The sequence below is a fragment of the Fomitopsis serialis genome (assembly GCF_022376445.1).
Source record: "Fomitopsis serialis strain Sig1Antser10 chromosome Unknown B0H18scaffold_6, whole genome shotgun sequence".
Taxonomy (NCBI): Eukaryota; Fungi; Basidiomycota; class Agaricomycetes; order Polyporales; family Fomitopsidaceae; genus Fomitopsis; species Fomitopsis serialis.
This window is the reverse complement of record NW_025954966.1, coordinates 469,775-488,245: the sequence shown is the minus strand read 5'-3', so window position 1 is coordinate 488,245 and position 18,471 is coordinate 469,775. Positions and strand designations below refer to the sequence as shown.

The 18,471-nt window shown below is 54.3% G+C and overlaps 5 protein-coding genes and 1 pseudogene across 6 annotated transcripts; 1 reads left to right on the top strand and 5 right to left on the bottom strand.

The window, feature by feature from the left end:
• Positions 1-712: 712 nt before the first annotated feature.
• Positions 713-2,231, bottom strand: B0H18DRAFT_550263 (uncharacterized protein). The gene is made up of 11 exons (XM_048038565.1): positions 1,830-2,231; positions 1,683-1,761; positions 1,608-1,621; positions 1,515-1,551; positions 1,386-1,447; positions 1,318-1,327; positions 1,240-1,257; positions 1,152-1,177; positions 1,072-1,097; positions 975-1,018; positions 713-918 (listed from the first exon to the last, which is right to left on the bottom strand). The coding sequence occupies exons 1-11, from the start codon at positions 1,904-1,906 to the stop codon at positions 805-807; spliced, it is 507 nt and encodes a 168-aa protein (XP_047898340.1). The 5' UTR covers positions 1,907-2,231; the 3' UTR covers positions 713-804.
• Positions 2,232-3,274: 1,043 nt separating this feature from the next.
• B0H18DRAFT_1082827 (cytochrome P450) lies at positions 3,275-5,355 on the bottom strand (the record flags this gene model as incomplete). The annotated part of the gene is made up of 11 exons (XM_048031593.1): positions 3,275-3,362; positions 3,428-3,700; positions 3,750-3,831; positions 3,880-3,988; positions 4,022-4,072; positions 4,126-4,253; positions 4,326-4,415; positions 4,472-4,620; positions 4,675-4,844; positions 4,971-5,086; positions 5,154-5,355. The coding sequence occupies 11 exons, from the start codon at positions 5,353-5,355 to the stop codon at positions 3,275-3,277; spliced, it is 1,458 nt and encodes a 485-aa protein (XP_047898339.1).
• Positions 5,356-6,958: 1,603 nt separating this feature from the next.
• B0H18DRAFT_550284 (cytochrome P450) lies at positions 6,959-9,448 on the top strand. Its single transcript, XM_048038566.1, has 11 exons — positions 6,959-7,518; positions 7,583-7,698; positions 7,755-7,768; positions 7,834-8,022; positions 8,073-8,221; positions 8,279-8,394; positions 8,453-8,581; positions 8,638-8,827; positions 8,882-8,963; positions 9,026-9,289; positions 9,353-9,448. Exons 1-11 carry the CDS (start codon positions 7,272-7,274, stop codon positions 9,438-9,440), a joined length of 1,584 nt encoding a protein of 527 aa, XP_047898338.1. The 5' UTR covers positions 6,959-7,271; the 3' UTR covers positions 9,441-9,448.
• Positions 9,449-10,285: 837 nt separating this feature from the next.
• Positions 10,286-13,147, bottom strand: B0H18DRAFT_980412 (FAD/NAD-binding domain-containing protein). The gene is made up of 17 exons (XM_048044449.1): positions 13,110-13,147; positions 12,939-13,053; positions 12,794-12,880; positions 12,709-12,739; positions 12,633-12,656; positions 12,191-12,583; positions 11,986-12,133; positions 11,844-11,929; positions 11,677-11,788; positions 11,542-11,618; positions 11,383-11,482; positions 11,031-11,323; positions 10,962-10,976; positions 10,834-10,909; positions 10,631-10,771; positions 10,534-10,575; positions 10,286-10,483 (listed from the first exon to the last, which is right to left on the bottom strand). Exons 1-17 carry the CDS (start codon positions 13,117-13,119, stop codon positions 10,473-10,475), a joined length of 1,761 nt encoding a protein of 586 aa, XP_047898337.1. The 5' UTR covers positions 13,120-13,147; the 3' UTR covers positions 10,286-10,472.
• Positions 13,148-15,293: 2,146 nt separating this feature from the next.
• B0H18DRAFT_t45 lies at positions 15,294-15,399 on the bottom strand (annotated as a pseudogene). The gene has a single exon. The product of its transcript is annotated as a tRNA-OTHER (tRNA).
• A 539-nt stretch (positions 15,400-15,938) lies between these two features.
• Positions 15,939-17,793, bottom strand: B0H18DRAFT_927918 (aldehyde dehydrogenase domain-containing protein; the record flags this gene model as incomplete). Its single annotated transcript, XM_048041665.1, has 8 exons — positions 17,342-17,793; positions 17,151-17,283; positions 16,976-17,080; positions 16,813-16,911; positions 16,391-16,757; positions 16,198-16,332; positions 16,087-16,144; positions 15,939-16,035 (listed from the first exon to the last, which is right to left on the bottom strand). Exons 1-8 carry the CDS (start codon positions 17,779-17,781, stop codon positions 15,939-15,941), a joined length of 1,434 nt encoding a protein of 477 aa, XP_047898336.1. The 5' UTR covers positions 17,782-17,793.
• Positions 17,794-18,471: the final 678 nt, after the last annotated feature.

Genomic DNA, 18,471 nt, shown 5'->3' with positions numbered 1-18,471 from the left:
CGCGTCGAAAGGGGGGAAATGAGAGACTCCGAGTCGGATATCATGTTTTTAAGATACACGCCAGTGACCGATGACAGATGGCAAAGCAAGCAGACAGCGGCTGCACGCGAGAGGAGCCTAGTGTCTCGGAATGGCTGCACTGTAGCCTCGTGCGGAGGCCCAATGTCGGGGGCGCGCGGGGGCGGCACGCTGGACGTGGTCACTTGATACGTGGATCTCACTGAGACACCGCTCTGGCTGGCCACAATACGGATGTCATCCGAGCCTAGGCCGATCCCGGATCCGTCTACCTCGCTAACTTGAAGGACAGGGAGAACGCGCTACTAGAACGTAACGCTTTTGAGAAAGCTAGATCAGTGGGAAGGCAGTGTTGTAATGATCAGACATCTCACCCTGCGCTCCCAGCACCGGTGCAGTGCTCGACGGCATCGCGTATTCAGTGCGCCGAGTACTCATTGCTGGTGCCCGTAAAATTGTATCGAGTTTATCATCAGAGTACGAGACAGTACTACCACGCAAGGACGTACCGGTACACACAGAGCTGAAATACGAGTGAAACTTCGAAGGAGGAGGGGCTCCGTATCGAGCCACCGGCCGATACCGCATGCGCGCTCGACTCATCTTGACAGTGGGTGGAGGCAAGGTGGAGGACCGCGGCGACAGAACCTGTCTCCTGCTGACAAAGCCGTGACAGCACGTTCCACACAGGTTTTCCCGTCAGCTGTCCGACGCCTGGCTTGCATGTGCTCCCCACGTATCGTACACCGTGTCCCGCAGCTGCTATCGCCACGTTAGACGCACGATTCACCCGTTTCGAGGTGTACCCAGGCCTCCGGCTGAGTGTGAAACTATACAGTGATACTGATTGACCGGAGAATGAATGATGACCGTACAAAAGCATAGTAAGGCCAGCGCCACCTTGTTAAAGGAAGTCAGCGATGCTCATACGTTTGTAGTGCACACGGTCCACTTGCCATTGTTACAGTCAAGATATTACGATGCCTTTGTTGATCCATAACTACGCCACGGGTTACATATGCATGAATCCTTGAGAAATTAAGGACGACGTACAGCGCCAACAGGAGTAGACGTAGAATCTCGACGGTTCTCGTGATTGACCATCAACGGTATGAATCTGGACATGTACTCACAGTTGGACGACCACAATAATCCAGGTCTGTATTGGACGAATCTGAGCCTCCCATATACGAAAGAAGACACTAAAGGTAAAGTACCCACTGCAAGGAAGTGTTCCGCCTTAAATCGTGCGCATCAACGACGGTCATAGTTCAGTGTAGACAGTGATGAATTCCTCACAATCGCCGTGCTGTGAGAATGGGCATGATTAGTCGCGGATATTGTTCAAAGGCTTTGAGCCATCTTACGTCGTGAATTGAGCTGTACCAGATACATTCGAATGACTTGTGACGAGACACACCCAGAGGTACTAGCAAAAAGCACGATGTGGTACATCGTAAGCCGGGAAAACCGAACACACATTGTAAGACGCTTACATGCAAACCACAGCAAGTCCTCGCCGTATCGAGTGACCTGAGCCAGGTCAGCTGGCGTCCATTGTCAGCCCCACATCTCTGGCAACACCTTACCACAGAAATACCACCTGGAATGATGCAGTGGGTAAGAATGATGGTCATCTCGCGATAACGGACCCGTAGCCTCACCAGTGCTTGGATGCACAGAGGGTCTTTAGGATAGTTATGGAAGTAGTACACCGTCTGCGCCAAGACAAAGCCGTAGAAACTATATAGATGAGCGTAGCACTGCGATTTCAGCGATATTCAGACGTGCCAAAAGGTATGCTCACTTACATCAGCCCAAGTAACAACCCAATAAATGTATACCCCACGCTGTGGTTGAGAAGATCCTCGAGGCCCGAGTTTGCCATGAAGATAACAAACGCGTCGAGAGTACTAGAATCCTGACAGCCTTATATAACAGTAGCACATCAGATCAAGTGGATGTGGACCATATGTCCATTGGTGCAGTGCATCTTCGTCATGTTATACTTCGCAATCGAACGGAACCACCTGTTTCAGGATGGAGGCCGTGCATAACAGTGGGTGACGGTGGAAATTGTGGTCGTGCCGTCAAAGGTGGGCGAGCTATTTTGGCAATAGGTTGCAACACGATGTCCGCAACCAACCTGGGTCCAACGGCAGCTCGAAGACACTCACACGGGAAGGCCATCGTCGACGTCTCAGGATGATCATCAGCCTCGCGGCTGGAGATATGATTGCCACAATGAGGAATGAACACAATCCGTGAAACATCAGCTTCGCCTTGGCTTCGACTGCCAATGAATCAGCGTGGGATAAGTACCAGGACTTCGTGTCGTAGGGAGTTACATACAGTGTGGCTTTGAGACGGAAAGGCCGCGGGACTCTGAGTCCGTTTCCACGCGACAGGTGGACTTCTTTTGTAGCAAATGTCATGCAGTATAGCCACACGCCAAATCCGCACAGCCTAAATCGTATATCGGCAAGGGCGGCCTCTGCGTAGAGGGCGTGGGCTCGAGCAGTGGATTAGTGGACAATGCATGGGTGCGGAAATCCTGATCCGAAGTATGGCGCCAACCTACTCAACATATCAGACAGGGCCCGATCGTGTTCTACTAGTCCTTGGACAGCGCGAGAGCGTGCGAGCTTACGGAATCAGCATGTGCCCCATTGTAGCAGATAAGTGCCACCGCTCAGCTTCGCACGAGAAGGGCTCGGGGAGGGAGGTGGGCCTCCATCTCGAGTCTGCCACGCTTCTTCCTCGGACGCAAGTACGAGGTCAAGATGGCGCGAGTCCAATAAACGCGTCTCGCCCGTATGTGCATGAGCTTCGTTCGTTGCGGCGACCAAGGGCATCCACGAGATCACCTGCACGCGATGAGCGACACGGACCGAAGGCGACAGCCGTTACTCACTTCGGCATCATCCGAGGAACATCCCAGTTTCGTGGCACTGTGCATCATGACAGGGAACCATCTGGGGCGGGAGCAGAGAATCCCCAAGGGTGTCGAGATGAGCGCATGAAGCAGCGTCCTGAACTGCAGGAGACAGAGGCGACCTACTCAGTCGAGGATACCCAGTCTGAGACAAGGACTCAAGACACGGAGAACATTATATCAGCCACTGGAAGGAGATGGTCGACACACGCGACCCATCATGTCGTGCAAGGATTCGTCGTATGACAGCAAGTTGCTCGGGTCCTTTGCTACGCCCGATAGGATCGATTACGAATGACGCATGGCGTCGCGTGTACTGAGTTACTCGCCCCGCGAAACGTACTCCTCGAGCATCTCCCTCACTTTCCCAGATCTCGGCCTGAAGTCGCACACGATCCGCTTCGGGAACCTACCCGCCACGTCACCGCCGTCAACCTCCCCGCCAACCACCCAAATCAGCAACCCGCGACTCACGTTACCGTAACGAACCCGCTCGTATACTCCATGTCGGGAATGATCGGGTCCCCCCGTTCGTCGACCTTGGGCACGACGTCGCACGTCGCGAGCACGGTCGCGGCGATCGCAAAGACGGAGCCTTCCGCGAACTGTGACCCCGGGCACGCCCGGCGGCCGAAGCCGAAGAGGCTGAGGTCGGTCACCTTGCGCATCTCGGTGTCGCTGTTCGCGAAGCGCTCGGGTCTGAACTCGTCCGGCTGCTGGAACACGTCGGGGTCGTGCAGCATGCGCCTGATGACCGCGTCAGCGCCGTGCCAGTGAACGGACGGTTCGCGCTCACCAGACATTGGGGATCAGGATGGATGTCTTGGGCAACAGATAGTCTTTGTACACATCATCCTGACGCAGGGAATGGGGCAGGCCTTGGGCCCTCCGTCAGCACTATTCCCGCAAGCCTTCGATGTACACACCTTGTGGGGCGACGGGCCCGTAGCAGCGATACACTTCCGTTATCACGCTCCTCAGATACGGAAGCGACGGCCTGTCCTTCATCGACGGAAGTCGCTCAGTGCCCACCACCTGGTCGATCTCAGCCTGAGCTTTAGCTTAGACATCCGGATGAAGTATCATGAGGAGCAGAAAGGAGAATATGGCGGACATGTTCTGAGGCGATATTTCAGTTATTCGCACCATATCGCGCATACAGTGCCCCGTACCGTGTCTATCCACCCCCGCGAGCGGAGGTTGCACCCAGGCTCATCTTCATCACTCATTCGACCTTCGCATTGTTCCAGTGCTGACACAACGAGGCATGGTTCTGCGGTGCCCGCTTGCTGCGATGGTCCTGTCAGCACTGTCGCTCCAGGGCTTGTATCAAATGCAGATGCGTACGATCTGCTCTTTGCACCACAGGTACGGCATTCGAGCTGCGTCGGTTCTAGCTCCTTGAAGGCTTGCGCAGTGCGCAAGAACGACGCCCCCGGCATCCAGCGCGGCAAGTATTGCACTGGAAGCGAACGTCTCAGATCTCGATGCCACTCGCAGATCTGCCTGAGCACTCACACTGTGGAATGAAGTCTACTATCCATACACCCGGCTCGCTCGCGTAGGTGAAGTTGTCCATGGCCTCGAACTGCATCGTGATCATCCGGTCGTCTTCGCCTTCGACGGTGTAGCCATATATGACGCGCATGATGATTGCAGCGATTCGTCTGTCGCCGCAATCGGTACGTATAATACCCCGCTTGGATGTCAAGAGCACTCACGTCTTTGTCTGGCTAACCACTGTGTCAGGGTTCCGAAGGAGGCCTTGCACCAGCCTGCGGGCTTCGTCTTCTTGAATCGAGTAGTAGCGCGACAACATGGCCGAACTGAGCGCGTGGGCCACAACCCTGCGTTGTTTCCGCCATTCGTCGCCATACGATGCCATACTCAGCTCGATGCTGTAACCACATCTGCGCACGTCACGCGATGGACGGGTCAACAACGCCAAAAGTGGACACGGTCTATACGTCACCCGTTCTGTGAGCAAACCGCGTCACGTCAAGTATAGATCGCTCACCGAGGCTGGGCGGTCGGAGTATATAGCCGACCGGCCGTCAAGGAGCTCTTTAGCTGCCTGGGCGCTGTTTAGGATTACGAGGTGATAGTTGAAGGCTTCAAGGTGAATGACATCGCCTGGTGGCGTCAAGTAGTAACGGGGTAGGTCAGTACAAGGACATCGAGCGCAGTAGCATGCACAGACCGTATGTGTGCGCCCAGGCGGCGTATACGAGCCATGGCTTGTCCTGCGGGATCTGCAACAAGTTGCGTATGACAGGCCGGCCGCGCGGTCCAGGAGGGTATGGTTTGGTGCGCGTCGCAAGAACGACCTGCATTGCCAGGTACGCGGCAACGCACAGAAGGCTGGTCACAAGAGGCCCGCTCTGGAGGAAGTGGAACGCCATTCCGGCGGCTTGACTATTGACCATGGCCACTAGCTGGACAGCAACGAAGGTACTGGGATGGGTTCGATGTGCTGCAACCTAAGATTTGCAGGCTGCGCAATCGTGACTGGACTCTGGACTGTCCGCGGATGTGTCGTCCGTATAGAAGTAGGAGCGTCGGTACATGTTGGGAGTCCTGTAGCTGTGCTGCATCATGGCGAATGTGGGGCATGTTAAACTTGGAGTCTTCATCCTGTTTCAATTCGCAGTAGGACAAGCCGCCTCCTCACGTGCTAAAGACGTCGGTGATTGCCGTGGCACTCCCGGGCCGGCCTCCTCCTCCTCCCTCCTCCTCCTCAGGCCGCCAAGTAACAAGCAGTGGTGCCTCTGGTGAGGGTGCATGTGGGCGCGCTTCCCTAAACTGCCTGACGTCGGTCATCTCTGGTCATCTCCGCTCGCCAAATCCGTCCTAAAATACTCAACACTCTTCGAGGATCTCGCGCAGTATGTACTCACCATCGGGTGCCATGCATAGAACTCTCGTTCCTGTCCAGTACCGCTTCCAACGACGTGCAAGATGCACAACCAGTCCGTCAACTCAGCACTCGTGATGGTCTGCACGGTACGCGCGGTCGCCGTGCAGGAGACACACAAATGGTCCGTTGTTATTAACTTGTTAAAAACGCGTCTTGTACTCCTAGATGGGACCATCTTACACACCTGTGCCCAACAGATCCTCGCCAGTCACCTCTCCTTGTACCAAGGGGCCGTCGACCTCCGCGTGATGTACATAGTACGCGCGCCCCTTCGCCAGACTGAAAGCTACAGTGCGCGAGAGCCTGGTCCAGACGCTTGCACCGGCTCCGAGTGGGCCTGACCTGGAGAAGCTGCGAGTCATCGTAGGGCAGGCGAAGGGTTCCTGTGGAGAGACGTCTTGACTCGACACGAAAGACCGCTTCCTCGCGCTGTGCAGGCCCCTCATTGCTGGTGTGCATACATTTCTCCAACATCCTTTTGGTAGCGTTGAAACGTTGAGGGTTGACTACGCTGACGGACATGCGGCACGCGTTCGATGCAGGGCGGTTCCACATTGATCTCGCCACGTTGCTTCTTGACACTGGGTTGAGAAACGCGAGGGTGTAGTACGTCGGGGACGGGAGTGCAGATGAGCTGTTAGACCGTCGGACACGTACTTAAGTTGTATCGCTGATCATCGATCAGGCAGACTTGGGATGCACATCGATGTGGACCTGGAGAGCACAGATGATGTGATGCCAGCGGGATATACCAAGGAATAGCTAGCGCGGAGGTGAACGAGGTCCTCGTGAGTGTCCTGGAACAAGACATTTTCTCTCAGTGACGGTAGCAGGCTAAGTATAGTCCCTCTGTGATAGCGACACGAAGCATCCGCATCCGCAGATTTTGTCTCGGAGGAGTGAAGTTGGAAGCGAGCTTGATCACCGGCCATGGCTGTGCCAACCTCCACAAATATGGGACAAAAAAATCAAAATCCAACCAGCCGCGCATGGCGAGCGTACTAACTGAGTAGTCTCCGTCGCATATACTTAGAAGCCTATGTATTGACCTTGGATGATCAAGTTCAGGCAGATTTAGGAAGCGCACCCACATGCGCCCTCACCGTAGGACACCGGTGCCGGCGAGCGGGTACCCCACGGCAACTCCCGACGTACCAAGTTCAAGCTCCTCCGCCCGAGTTGAGACTTGAGACATCGCTGTCCCGCATCCACCGTGATGAAGCATAGCTATAGTACTAGTCCAAATATGCCACCGACAATCCCGAGACAATCCTCCTTATATACCAACGACACATCTGCGGACAGTCCAAAGTCCAGTCACGATTGCGCGCAGCCTGCAAATTTTAGGCTGCAGCATATTGAACCCACCCCAGTACCTTCGTTGCCGTCAAGCTAGTGGTCATGGTCAATGCTCAAGCAGCCGGAATGGCTTGCGCCCTCGGTGTAATCGCGTTCCACTTCTTGCAGAGCGGGCCTTTGGTGACCAGCCTTCTGTGCATCGCCGCGTACCTGGCAATGCAGGCCGTCCTTGCGACGCGCACCAAACCATACCCTCCAGGCCCGCGCGGATGGCCTGTCATACGCAACCTGTTGCAAATCCCGCAGAACAAGCCATGGCTCGTGTACGCCGCTTGGGCGGACACTTACGGTATGTGCATGCTACTGCGCTCATTGTCCTTGTACTGACCTACCCCATTACTGGACGCCCCCAGGCGACGTCATTCATCTTGAAGCGTTCAACTACCACCTCGTAATTCTAAACAGCGCGCAGGCAGCCAAAGAGCTTCTTGACGGCCGGTCGGCTATATACTCCGACCGCCCAGCCTCGGTGAGCGATCTGCGCTTGTCGCGGCGCTGTTTGTTAACAAGACGGATGACGTATAGACCATGGCAGAACTGTGCGCTTCTTCTCTCTAACGTGTCCGTTTGTGGTGTCGCTCAGTCCATCGCGTGGCGTGCGCAGATGTGGTTACGACGTCGGACTCGGTATGCTATCATACAACGACGAATGGCGGAAACAACGCAAATTTGTGGCCCAGGCGTTCGCCTCGGGCATGTTGTCGCGCTACTACTCGATCCAAGAAGACGAAGCCCGGAGGCTCGTGCAAGGCCTCCTCCGGGACCCTGGCACAGTGGTCAGCCAGACCAAGAGGTGAGTGCGCTATCATCACCACGAACGGTGCGTACTGACTGGGGCGACAGACGAATCGCTGCAATCATCATGCGCGTTACATATGGCTATACCGTCAAAGTGGAAGACGACCGGATGATCACCATGCAATTCGAGGCGATGGACAACTTCACCTACGCGAGCGAGCCGGGAGTATGGATAGTGGATTTCATTCCTCAGTGTGAGTGCTCGGGCAGATCTGCGGGGTGGGATCGGGATCTGAGACGTTAGCTTCTAGTGCAATATCTGCCGCGCTGGATGCCGGGGGCGTCGTTCTTGCGCACTGCGCAAGCCTTCAAGGAGCTAGAACACGACGCAACTCGAATGCCGTACCTGTGGTGCAAAGAGCAGATCGTACGCATCTGCATCTGATGAAAACCCTGGAGCGACAGTGCTGACAGTACCATCGCAGCAAGCAGGAAAAGCAGAACCGTGCCTCGTTGCGTCAGCACTGGAACAATGCGACGGTAAGATGAGTGATGAAGATGAGGTTGCGCTCATCCTGGGTACAAACTCCGCTCTTGGCGGCGGACTGGACACGGTACGGAGCACTGTTATAGGCGCGATATGGTGCGAGCAACTGAACTATCGCCCCAGAACATGTCCTCCATATTCTCGTTTCTACTCCTCATGACGCGCCATCCGGATATTCAAGCTAAAGCTCAGGCTGAAATCGACGAGGTGGTGGGCACCGAGCGACTTCCGTCAATTAAGGACAGGCCGTCGCTTCCGTATCTGAGGAGCGTGATAACGGAAGTCTATCGCTGCTATCCCGCTGGCCCACAAGGTGCGTATACGTATACCGAAGACTTGCGGGAATAGTGCTGACGAAGCGTCCAAGGTCTGCCCCATTCCCTGCGTCAGGATGACGTGTACAAAGACTATCTGTTGCCCAAGGCATCCATCATTATCCCCAATATCTGGTGAGCTCGAACCATCCGTTCATACTGTCCCCTCCGCGGCCTGGCGCTGACGCGGTCCTCAGGCGCATGCTGCATGACCCCGACGTGTTTCCGCAGCCGGACGAGTTCAAGCCTGAGCGATTCGCGAACAGCGATACCGAGATGCGGAAGGTGACGGACCTCCTCTTTGGCTTTGGCCGCCGGGCCTGCCCGGGATCACAGTTCGCGGAAGGCTCCGTCTTTGCAATCGCTGCGACCATACTCGCGACTTGTAACGTTGTGCCCAAGATCGACGAGCGGGGAAACCCGATCATCCCCGACATGGAGTATACGAGCAGTTTTATAACGTGGGTCATGGTTTTGCTGCCGTAGATTGATTGACGGCGGCGGCTAACGACGTTGGCTACTAGGTTCCCGAAGCACATCGTGTGCGACTTCAAGCCAAGATCTGAGAAAGCTCAGGAGCTACTCGAAGAGTACGTTTCGCGGGGCGATTAACTCAGTACACACAACGTCATGCGTGATTCGCAATCAATCTGAACGGACGTAGCAAAGAATACGCACAACCTACTGTTACACGCTTACGTGCAAAGTATGCCGCGCACGCCATATCCAAACCCTTCTGGTTGTAATCTAAGCTGGGCGCCCTCGCTGCGAGGTCAGGCGCAAGACTATGATTCATGATCGGCGGACCAAGCTCAACGAGCTGCGCATACGTGATCCTCCCTGCCGAGTGAAATCCAGATTCAGCCGAACTCGTTGCGTCGCGTCTGGCGGCACCCACACACCGACATGCTATAGGTAGGTCCTGGCCTTCTCCATTGCGACCGTCGACGACGTGCCTTGACAGAGAGTTTCCCCCATTGGTATTACCCCCGGTGTATTTGCTGCGATCGCGTTCGTCGTCGGGTTGATCTCAATGTCCACCATACGGTGCACGGAGCCATTGCAGCGCCGTGCGCAGGCGGTCCCAGCGGAGACGCTCCGTGGGCACATGAAACACAGCAACGAAGGGAAATACGGAATTGATTTTGACTGGCTTCGTCAACGGTGTCGCAACAGCAGCAACACAGATACGATGGATGGTGTAGGCTGTGTTCCTAGTACCGGCACATATACACATGGTACCTCAATGTGTCAAAATGGCTGGTCAGTGACGAAATGTACCGTTGATGCATGTCATGCACGGATCTGGTGCTGGCAGAGAGAATAGGGGCGTGTAGTGGTCGCAGACAGATATGCAGACTGTTTGACCATAACATCGACCGCTGATTAGTTTTGGGAATTTCCCATGTATCAGTCGAACTTGAGACTGAGGCGGGTCTTCATGACACGCGCATGTCTGAACCATCATAAAAAGGTTTCCAGTTTGAGGCATTCTCCAGCTGGCAACGGCCTGCTGCTGCGGTTTATGCCTACCAGCCGATGTGGTTCATGGCTACTGGGGGCCGAGTAACGATCAACCTGATTGGTGCTGTCCGCACGATATGTATGTAATAGCAGCTATGTAGTATACAATTCTAAAGGTCGTTACTGCGGCACTGTAGCAAAGATTAGCAATCGGAGCTGAGACGTCAAAAGAGATACTTACCAGGAGGATAGTCCACAACGCCGTCCGTAAGATACCACGCTCCTGAAAATACAAATAATTCATGAAATGGGAACACAGCGAGCTTGAGGAGACGCACTGTCACCGGTCATGGTCTTCTCGTTGTACGTCTGCCCGTTGCCAAACCAATAGAGACAGTTGTCGACATCATCTGCGCGCTCGTAGTTGAAGTCTTCCCATCGAGGATACTGCAGCGCACGGATGGTGTGAAGCGTCGAGCCTGCATCGAACACGTCAATCGTAAAGGTTGCATGTAGAAGCGATAGGGCAGGATGCACCCACCCGGCCAGAGAGCAACAATGCGACCTTCCTCTTGACCGCGCTTATACCAAGACCTACAACCCTGAGTGAACACAGTCTGCACAATTGTTAGTTCCTTGATTCATCAATCAGTAGGCTTCAAGCCTGACCTTCGGGAAGTAGTTCTAAATGAAAGAACCCTTAGATCGCTGCAACCACTCTGTACAAAGACACTATACCTCGATATAGTCGTCGAACGCCTTGACAGCCTCTCGCTTCACCTCAATGCTCTTCAGGCGCTCACGTTGCATCTTCATGGTCACCTCGACCATGTAATCGATTTGACGTTCGATCAGAGTAAGCTGCGAGCCAGAGCTGACGCAGGAATTGGGGCCCATGGTCATGAACCAGTTGGGGAAGCCGTCAACGCAGACAGCCATGTAGGTCGTCGGGTAGGGCTGCCATTTCTCCTGGATCGACACACCTGAGCGGCCGATGATGGGGAAATTCAGCTGGAAGGCGTAGTCATAGCCTGCAAGCAGAGATATACGTGTTGGGCCATGGCAACACGAGCGGGAGCGGTGAGCGTACCAGTTGCACAGATGAGAATATCGAGGTCTTGCTTCTTTCCATCCGAAGTCTCGATGCCATCCTTCGTCACTCGCTTGATAGGCGACGACACGAAGTCCACCTGCGCAGTACCACGACGCAAGTCAGTGATCAGCCATTTTCGAACGACACATGACAGACATTGTCCTGGCACAACGCCTCCAAGTATCCTGGGCCAGGCGTCAGACGCCGACAAGCTACGCCGTAGTCAGGTATGACTGCGTGGTGGAGGTAAGCTTCCCTGATTCTCGGAGACGAGACGAGAGCCGCACTTACGCTGATCTGCTATCCACGGTTTCTTCGCCAGCTTCTGCCGCATATGCGCTTCCACCTCCGCCCTGCGCTGCTCCTGCCACTCGGTTCCAGCAAGAATGGCTTTGTCAAGAGACTACACAGGGTTAGAAGGCCCGGACGAGGAGCGATGCCGTGTATGGAATGCTCACATTCACGTCTGCTTGGAGGTCGCGCCGGAAAGACTTGTAGAAGGTAGGATCCCGTAGTTTCTCCTTGTCGTCGTCGGTGAAGGTGTCTAAGGAAAACGACTTCGATTTTGCGCGAAGAACCTAGCATGCAGATATGGCTCACAGTTCTCCGCGTCGGGGTTGCGTTGCACAAGTTCCGCGAGCCTCGAGCTGGCGAATGGGGGACAGATCCATGCCTTTCCTCGCACGTAATTCACGACCTCCTTGACGTGGGGCTGCAGCGCCGGCACAATCTGTATCGCAGTGGAACCCTGGTGACGAAGTAAGTCCATCTTTATACGTCAAGCAGACGCGCTATCTCCACTCACGACCCCAATGACACCAACTCTCTTATCCTTCCAATCCTTGACAACATCTCGCCAGTGTTGGTTCTCTTCCCCGAATTCAGCGCTATGCATCAGCTTCCCGCCAAAGTCCTTCAGGCCCTCGATGTCCGGCCAAGACCACTTGCTAAATATCCCGAGCGCAGAGATGAAGACGTCCGCCGTGTCCGTGAACTCCTCGTATGTCGGCTCGCCTTGCGTTCCTGCACCCGTGCGCCGGCGGATGCGTAGGTGCCACTTCCCAGAGGGCTCGTCGAAGCGGGCGTGTAGGATTTCGTGCTGCAACTTTATGTAGGGCATGAGCTTGTACTTGTCAACCACCGATTGGATGTATGCGAGAATCTCGGGACCCGGTGCGTAGAAGCTCGACCAGTCTGTCTGGATATACGTGAATTGGGGGGTAACGCTAAGTGTATGAACGGCGTACCTTGGACTCGAATGTCAGCTGGTACTGTGGGTCTGTCAGTCAGTTATGCGATGCATGTACAGGACTGGTACCGTACGCAATGGGACAGAATATCGCATGCCAATCCCCTGTGTTCGTTCCCTGAGCGGGCAATTGACAAATTGGTTGATATTTAGACGTACGGGAACCGATTCGTGAACCATGTTCCGCCTATGCCATTGTTTCGTTCATAAATCGTGAGGTCGACGTTCGGGATCTTCTGAGGAAACCTGATGAAAGCAGTCATTTTCCAATATTAGCGCCTACGAATCGAAAGCGGATACTTGCCTGATCGCAGCCAAAATCCCGCTGAAGCCCGCACCAACGCAAACGACCTTGATTGGCCTATACTCGTCGATAGCGAAGTCGCCCAGCTCGAAGCGGGTGGAGCGCGTCTGATTCCCTGTAACTCACTCAGAAGCAAGCTCGCACAAATTAGTCTTGACTGAGGTCACGGACCGTCACTCATACTGCGTCTGCTGGAGGGTAAGATGAATTGTTCACCATACGACTCTTGCCCACTATTTATAGGGTCCGCTGATAGTCATTATAAAAACCCTGTGGCGCTACGTAAGCCCGAAAGCAGCACCCGTGTTCTCGTGGTATTCAGGGCGCCGGAACAAGGCCCCGTGAGCGGGTTTAGAAGTGTGTATAACGGCACAATTCAGGGAAGACGTGTGGGTGCTGAGATAGTTATGGTTCTGCGTTCTTGAGCCCACACTTAGTCCGAGTCGACCTTGACATCCCCGTTGACCGAAATAATCGCCCATTCTTGTCGAGTCTGTTCCTGGGATGCAAAGACGACGAAGTGATAGGTTACGGCTTTCCGATGATTTGACTAAACTCACTGTTATCACGCAGCGGCTCAGGGACCGCATGACGAGACTGTCGGGGGCTCCCGGGGCCTCCACACCTTGTGTTACACTTGGGATCCTCCGCGACTCGGAACTACGTCTGACAAGACGATGTGGAGAATCATCGGTAGATCACGAGCTTTATTGTGCATAGCCGTGTATAGGTAACAGGTTGCTTCCATTGGTGTGGCGCGATGCGACCCGGGTGGCGTATGGCCCTTCAAACTCCTGGAACACAGCCGACAAATCACTTGTGAGATATCGATGGGGAACGGCTTTGCCGTAGGGAGCAAACTGTTATGAGCAATGAGGTTAACGCTCGAGGAGATGCCGATTTTGAGCCGGTGAATGCTGCACATCGTGATAGCAGGTAGAATCTGTTGTAGACACGAAGCCGGGTTAAAGGCGAATAACATAAACAACGTCAATAATACTCACGACAATGAGAAACTTGAAAGCGTTCAGCACTGATGCCAACCCCTTGCAGACTCAACATTGGAGGCTTTTTGAGCGCAAGTATATTGAAGTAAGTACTCACATCTCACGAGTTGAACATCAGAGGAGGTCGTTTGACCCCCACTCTAGCCATCACCCTGGTGTCCCGAGGGAAGCATTGTAAGTATGGCTTGAAGACATTCAAGGGGACCTTTCGTTAGCATATCAAGCACCCGGCAATAAAACTAGGATATAGCAGCCTCAGAGTCAATTGACGTCGACCAGGAGGAGGAGGGAGACAAAGAGGCGACGACGTGACGTGTGCAAAGCGCTTGCTTTCCGGCATCTCCCGAATGAGGCGCGTCCACAATGACCTCTAACTTACGGTGGGGTTCTTGATCTCAGACACCTTCAACATCGCGGCGGCGTAACTTCTCTATGCTTAACTGAGTGAATAATTCGAAGCTTCTGCTAGCCTAGTAATCATGACACAAAACTTGAAGTCACGCTGTGGTAGCCTCAGCACTACTCGACTCGGCCCGAGGCAGACAGCCTGAGACAGGTCATGAATTCACAGTGAGCAAGGATCCGCGAAAGAATGCGTCATATAAATCGACTCCTTATACCGCTCGTCTAAGGCATGTGCCCCGTACTCTACGCAGGTGCAAAGGGAGGATAGGCAGAAGTTCCCAACCCATGTTTCTTCCGGAGAGAATCGAGTCCTCGTCCCCGCAATTCGGCGGCTGACTTCTATCGGAACCACGACGAAGCCACGACGTGATGATTTGACCACTGTCACTACTTGACGGGAAGATATGATGGTCAGTGTTGTGCGCACGACATACGCAGGTATGCCGAACGCCTCATTGATGTATGCATAACTTGCAGTTGATTGAGTACCCAACATCGGTGCCATAGGCCTCAAAGTACGGTGAGCCGTAGTGGCTGTCACCTATACATCACAACCTAATGATGACGATGAAACCATCCCAGATATGCTCCTTCCACGAGCCGTGCTCCTTTTGATAGGACACATGGCTATCGCCGCCAGCTCTGCGTCTTCATGAAATTGCTGGGTACATAGGTGTGATTGGCGAACGCGAGATCGTCGTTGCCACTGAGAAGATAGAACATTGACGCAAACATAGTGGTCTCTCCTTGCATCTTCAGGGTGATCGACTTGAAGTATGGTCCATGAACAGCGCGAATGACCATGCACACACACCAGAACACTCGGCATTAGGCTCTCTCACTCTCTCCAGATCCGTACGCTCATGCACCCGAACATTGGCGTCACAATATAGGATTGCCTGCTGCATTTCCAAGTCAACAACGGTGCTTCGTCAAAAAGGAATGTTTCCGGAGGGAGTCGAGCCCTCGTCTCCACGGTTCTGTGCTCTAGACGTGTAAGTATTCGAGCGCACCACAACGTGATGATCTGACCACTAATCGACGGAAACGGTACAGGAACTTGTTTCGTCCCCAACATATGCAGGTATGCCGAGCGCCCATAATGATGCAGTCACAGCTTCGGTAACACTGACGCCCAACGAGTGTAAGCATCACACATAACGCTCGGGCCAGTACGATCTTTGACTTTCTTCAGTCGAGAAAAACAGTGGAGGCGATTCACGCGTAGTGGAGGTTGACCATACTATTTAAGCGCCAATGTCGTCTCGGCGGACGGCGCTTAGTTTGTGTACAAGGGCGGGGAAAATACAGCTCGAGACACGGGCAGTTGAGCAGGTGATGCGTCGTGGCTGTCGAAAGAGACAGAGGTGAGTCTCTTGCACAATGCGATGTTGATGCACATTGATCTCAGGACATTGCGTTCGCGATAGGACTGATGCACCTTGACGTGGTGGGACTTTGACCAGCAAATACATCGGTGAGTTACAAGCTCTGATATCTAAACACGCTTACACGCCTGGTGAACACATAAGGGAGCGACAGCTCGGGGCTCCCATGAATCGATGAATCGATACTGCTATTACTATTACTACAGGGGATAAATCATGGGCTTGGAAGGATGGAAGAAGAGATTTCTGGTATCCGTGAATTCCGCCACGGAGAATCGGCCATAGCCCGATGGGCCACTATATTGAAAGGTCAGCACCGCAGGCTACATCAAGTGACAACAGACTGACCCAAGCCCACCCAATCGACTGTCGGAGCTTACGCTCTGTCCGTTGATGTTGATGGTGCCTACATCGATGGTCAGTTTCCGCTGCACAAAGGTCTCTTGGGTGAACACTCACCTGCTCTGATGCGCGAGGCGACGTTGAAGGCGGTATGAACGTTCTCGGTCCACAGGGCAGCCATCAACGTGTACTCGGTGTCGTTCGCTTTCTCGACCGCCTCGTCGACGCTGTCTACCTCGACGAACACGACAACTGATGATCGGTCAGCAAACACCTTCGTGACTTCTCCCTTTGAAATGATGATACTCACCAGGACCAAACGTCTCGTTATGCCACAGCTTCATGTCCTGCGTCACCTTCGCGACGATATGCGGCTGAACCACTGCACCATCCCGCTTACCGTCTCCGAGGAGTACCTCAGCACCCGCATTCTGGGCATCGCGTATGAGGCCGACGACGTGCTCCGCGGACGCCTCCGAGAACAGAGGACCAAGCGAGCACCCCGGACCTCCTGCCCTCAACTCGGAGAATTGCTTCTTAACGGCTGTCAAGAGTTGGGCGGCGACGCTCCGCTGGACGATGACGCGCTCGGTCGATATGCAGATCTGCCCTGAGTTCAACAGCGCTCCGAAGACGATGGCCTTCGCGGCGGTTTCAAGGTCGGCGTCCTCCAGGACCTAGTTCGGCCGTGCTCGTGAGTGACGGTGAGTGCGTGTGTAGGTTGACACTCACCACTACCGCAGCCTTTCCACCGAGCTCGAGGACGCACGGTTTCAGGTGCCGTGCAGCCTCGACTGCGATCGCTTGTCCGACTCTGGGGCCGCCTGTGAACTGGGATATATTTGATCAGCGTCGGACAAACAAGCGTGTATCAAAGGCACAGTGTATCGCGCACGTTGATCTTCCGGACAGCTGGGTGTGCAATAATCTCGGCCACTCTTGCAGGCGCTTCTGACTTGGCTGTGCTGATGAGGTTGAGCACTCCGTTTGGTAAGCCAGCCTGTGTTTAGTCTGAGTGACGCTTGTACTACTAGTTAGATGCAGCTCGAAAGGCATGCCTTTTTGAGGACCTCCACGGCCAACGCTTGGGTCCGCGGAGTTACCTCGGAGCTTTTCAGAACCACAGTGTTACCGCAGAGGATAGGGACGATGCAGGCACGGATACTGAGCGCGAGTGGCGCGTTCCACGGAGAAATCGCAAAGCTGGAACCAAGGCTATCAGCAACACGCGCATGGCTTCGATGGTTGTCGAGATGCGTACATCACTCCCATAGCTCGGCGCTGGACTACGGCGTATCCTCCGGCAAGCAGCGACGGTGCATTGTCGCCCTTCAGCTCAGCGATGATTGCAGCGGTCTCGCGGATAGACATGATGGATCCCATGAAGTCCCCTCCAATAATGGCATCCGCAGCGGCGAGCTCGTCCTTCACAGCTACTGTGTGCTTCTCCCTGTATTCCGCCGTTTCGAGGATGTCAGCGGCTTTGAGGAAGATGCTAGCCCGCATGACCGGTGGTGTCTGCTCCCAGGCTGCGAATGCTCGAGACGCAGCGGCGACAGCATCACGGCAATCATCACTAGATGCCGCCGCAGCACGGCCGACTACCTCATTAGAGTAGGGATTCCGCACCTCGAACGACGCGCCGGTGCTAGAGGGTCGCTCCTGGCCGTCGATGAACAGAGGCGTAACAGGTATGGGCATTTTGTTTGCGAAGCGTCGCAAAGCAGGGCGGAGTGAGCTTGGTACGAGTATCCCCCGGTGTCTGAGTTATAAGAGCAGTGCGAGCGCCTCGAACGCGTCGAGCGGTGTACGTCAATGTACTAGTCGCCGGCGTGAGACCGTCACTCTGTGATAGTCTCGCAAACCGGTCTCACGGCTGCCTCGATGCGCCCGACGCATTGAGGTTACTCCAGCGCTGCCTTCCCAGAACGTGCGTGGTTTGGTCGTGTGCGTTCTTTGCTCCGGTGGCATCGGGTATTAATGCATATTTTCTGCGTTCAGTAAAACGGCGATGATATCGGAGCATAGTAGTGCACAGATACTCAACACGAATTACCTGATTGAATAGCTAATTCTGGAATCAATATGAGACGTACGTATAATGACTTTCCACTGGTGTACCGTTTGTATCTGTTGGTGGTTCATTCCTGGAGGAAAAAGTTAAGAGTTCGAAACCTATTTTTACCAATACTCACTGCCGCTGAGAATTCCTGTCAATTATACGGCAGATCACCCTGCGTGTTGCTCCTATCTGCAACCTTTCCCGAATACTATCGACTTCTGTTATGACCCCTCGCAATCATCGACTGGTAGAATCATCTGTACGATGTCCATATGTAGTGCGAGTGCATATTCTCACCATCGACATTCAGCCATGTGCTTGATCTCGGC

What these genes read in the sequence shown, in the direction of transcription:
- B0H18DRAFT_550263 (XM_048038565.1), bottom strand. Translation starts at nt 1,906, where the DNA reads ATGGCAAACTCGGGCCTCGAGGATCTTCTCAACCACAGCGTGGGGTAT. An exon ending in GGGTTGTTACTTGGGCTGAT is followed by an intron (nt 1,762 to 1,829) that starts GTAAGTGAGCAT and finishes TCATCTATATAG; the next exon opens with TTTCTACGGCTTTGTCTTGG. An exon ending in ATATCTTGACTGTAACAATG is followed by an intron (nt 919 to 974) that starts GCAAGTGGACCG and finishes TCCTTTAACAAG; the next exon opens with GTGGCGCTGGCCTTACTATG.
- B0H18DRAFT_550284 (XM_048038566.1), top strand. Translation starts at nt 7,272, where the DNA reads ATGGTCAATGCTCAAGCAGCCGGAATGGCTTGCGCCCTCGGTGTAATC. An exon ending in CGCTTGGGCGGACACTTACG is followed by an intron (nt 7,519 to 7,582) that starts GTATGTGCATGC and finishes GGACGCCCCCAG; the next exon opens with GCGACGTCATTCATCTTGAA. An exon ending in TGTGGTGCAAAGAGCAGATC is followed by an intron (nt 8,395 to 8,452) that starts GTACGCATCTGC and finishes GTACCATCGCAG; the next exon opens with CAAGCAGGAAAAGCAGAACC.
- B0H18DRAFT_980412 (XM_048044449.1), bottom strand. An exon ending in AGGCGTTGTGCCAGGACAAT is followed by an intron (nt 11,483 to 11,541) that starts GTCTGTCATGTG and finishes GGTACTGCGCAG; the next exon opens with GTGGACTTCGTGTCGTCGCC. An exon ending in CATTGTTGCTCTCTGGCCGG is followed by an intron (nt 10,772 to 10,833) that starts GTGGGTGCATCC and finishes TGTTCGATGCAG; the next exon opens with GCTCGACGCTTCACACCATC.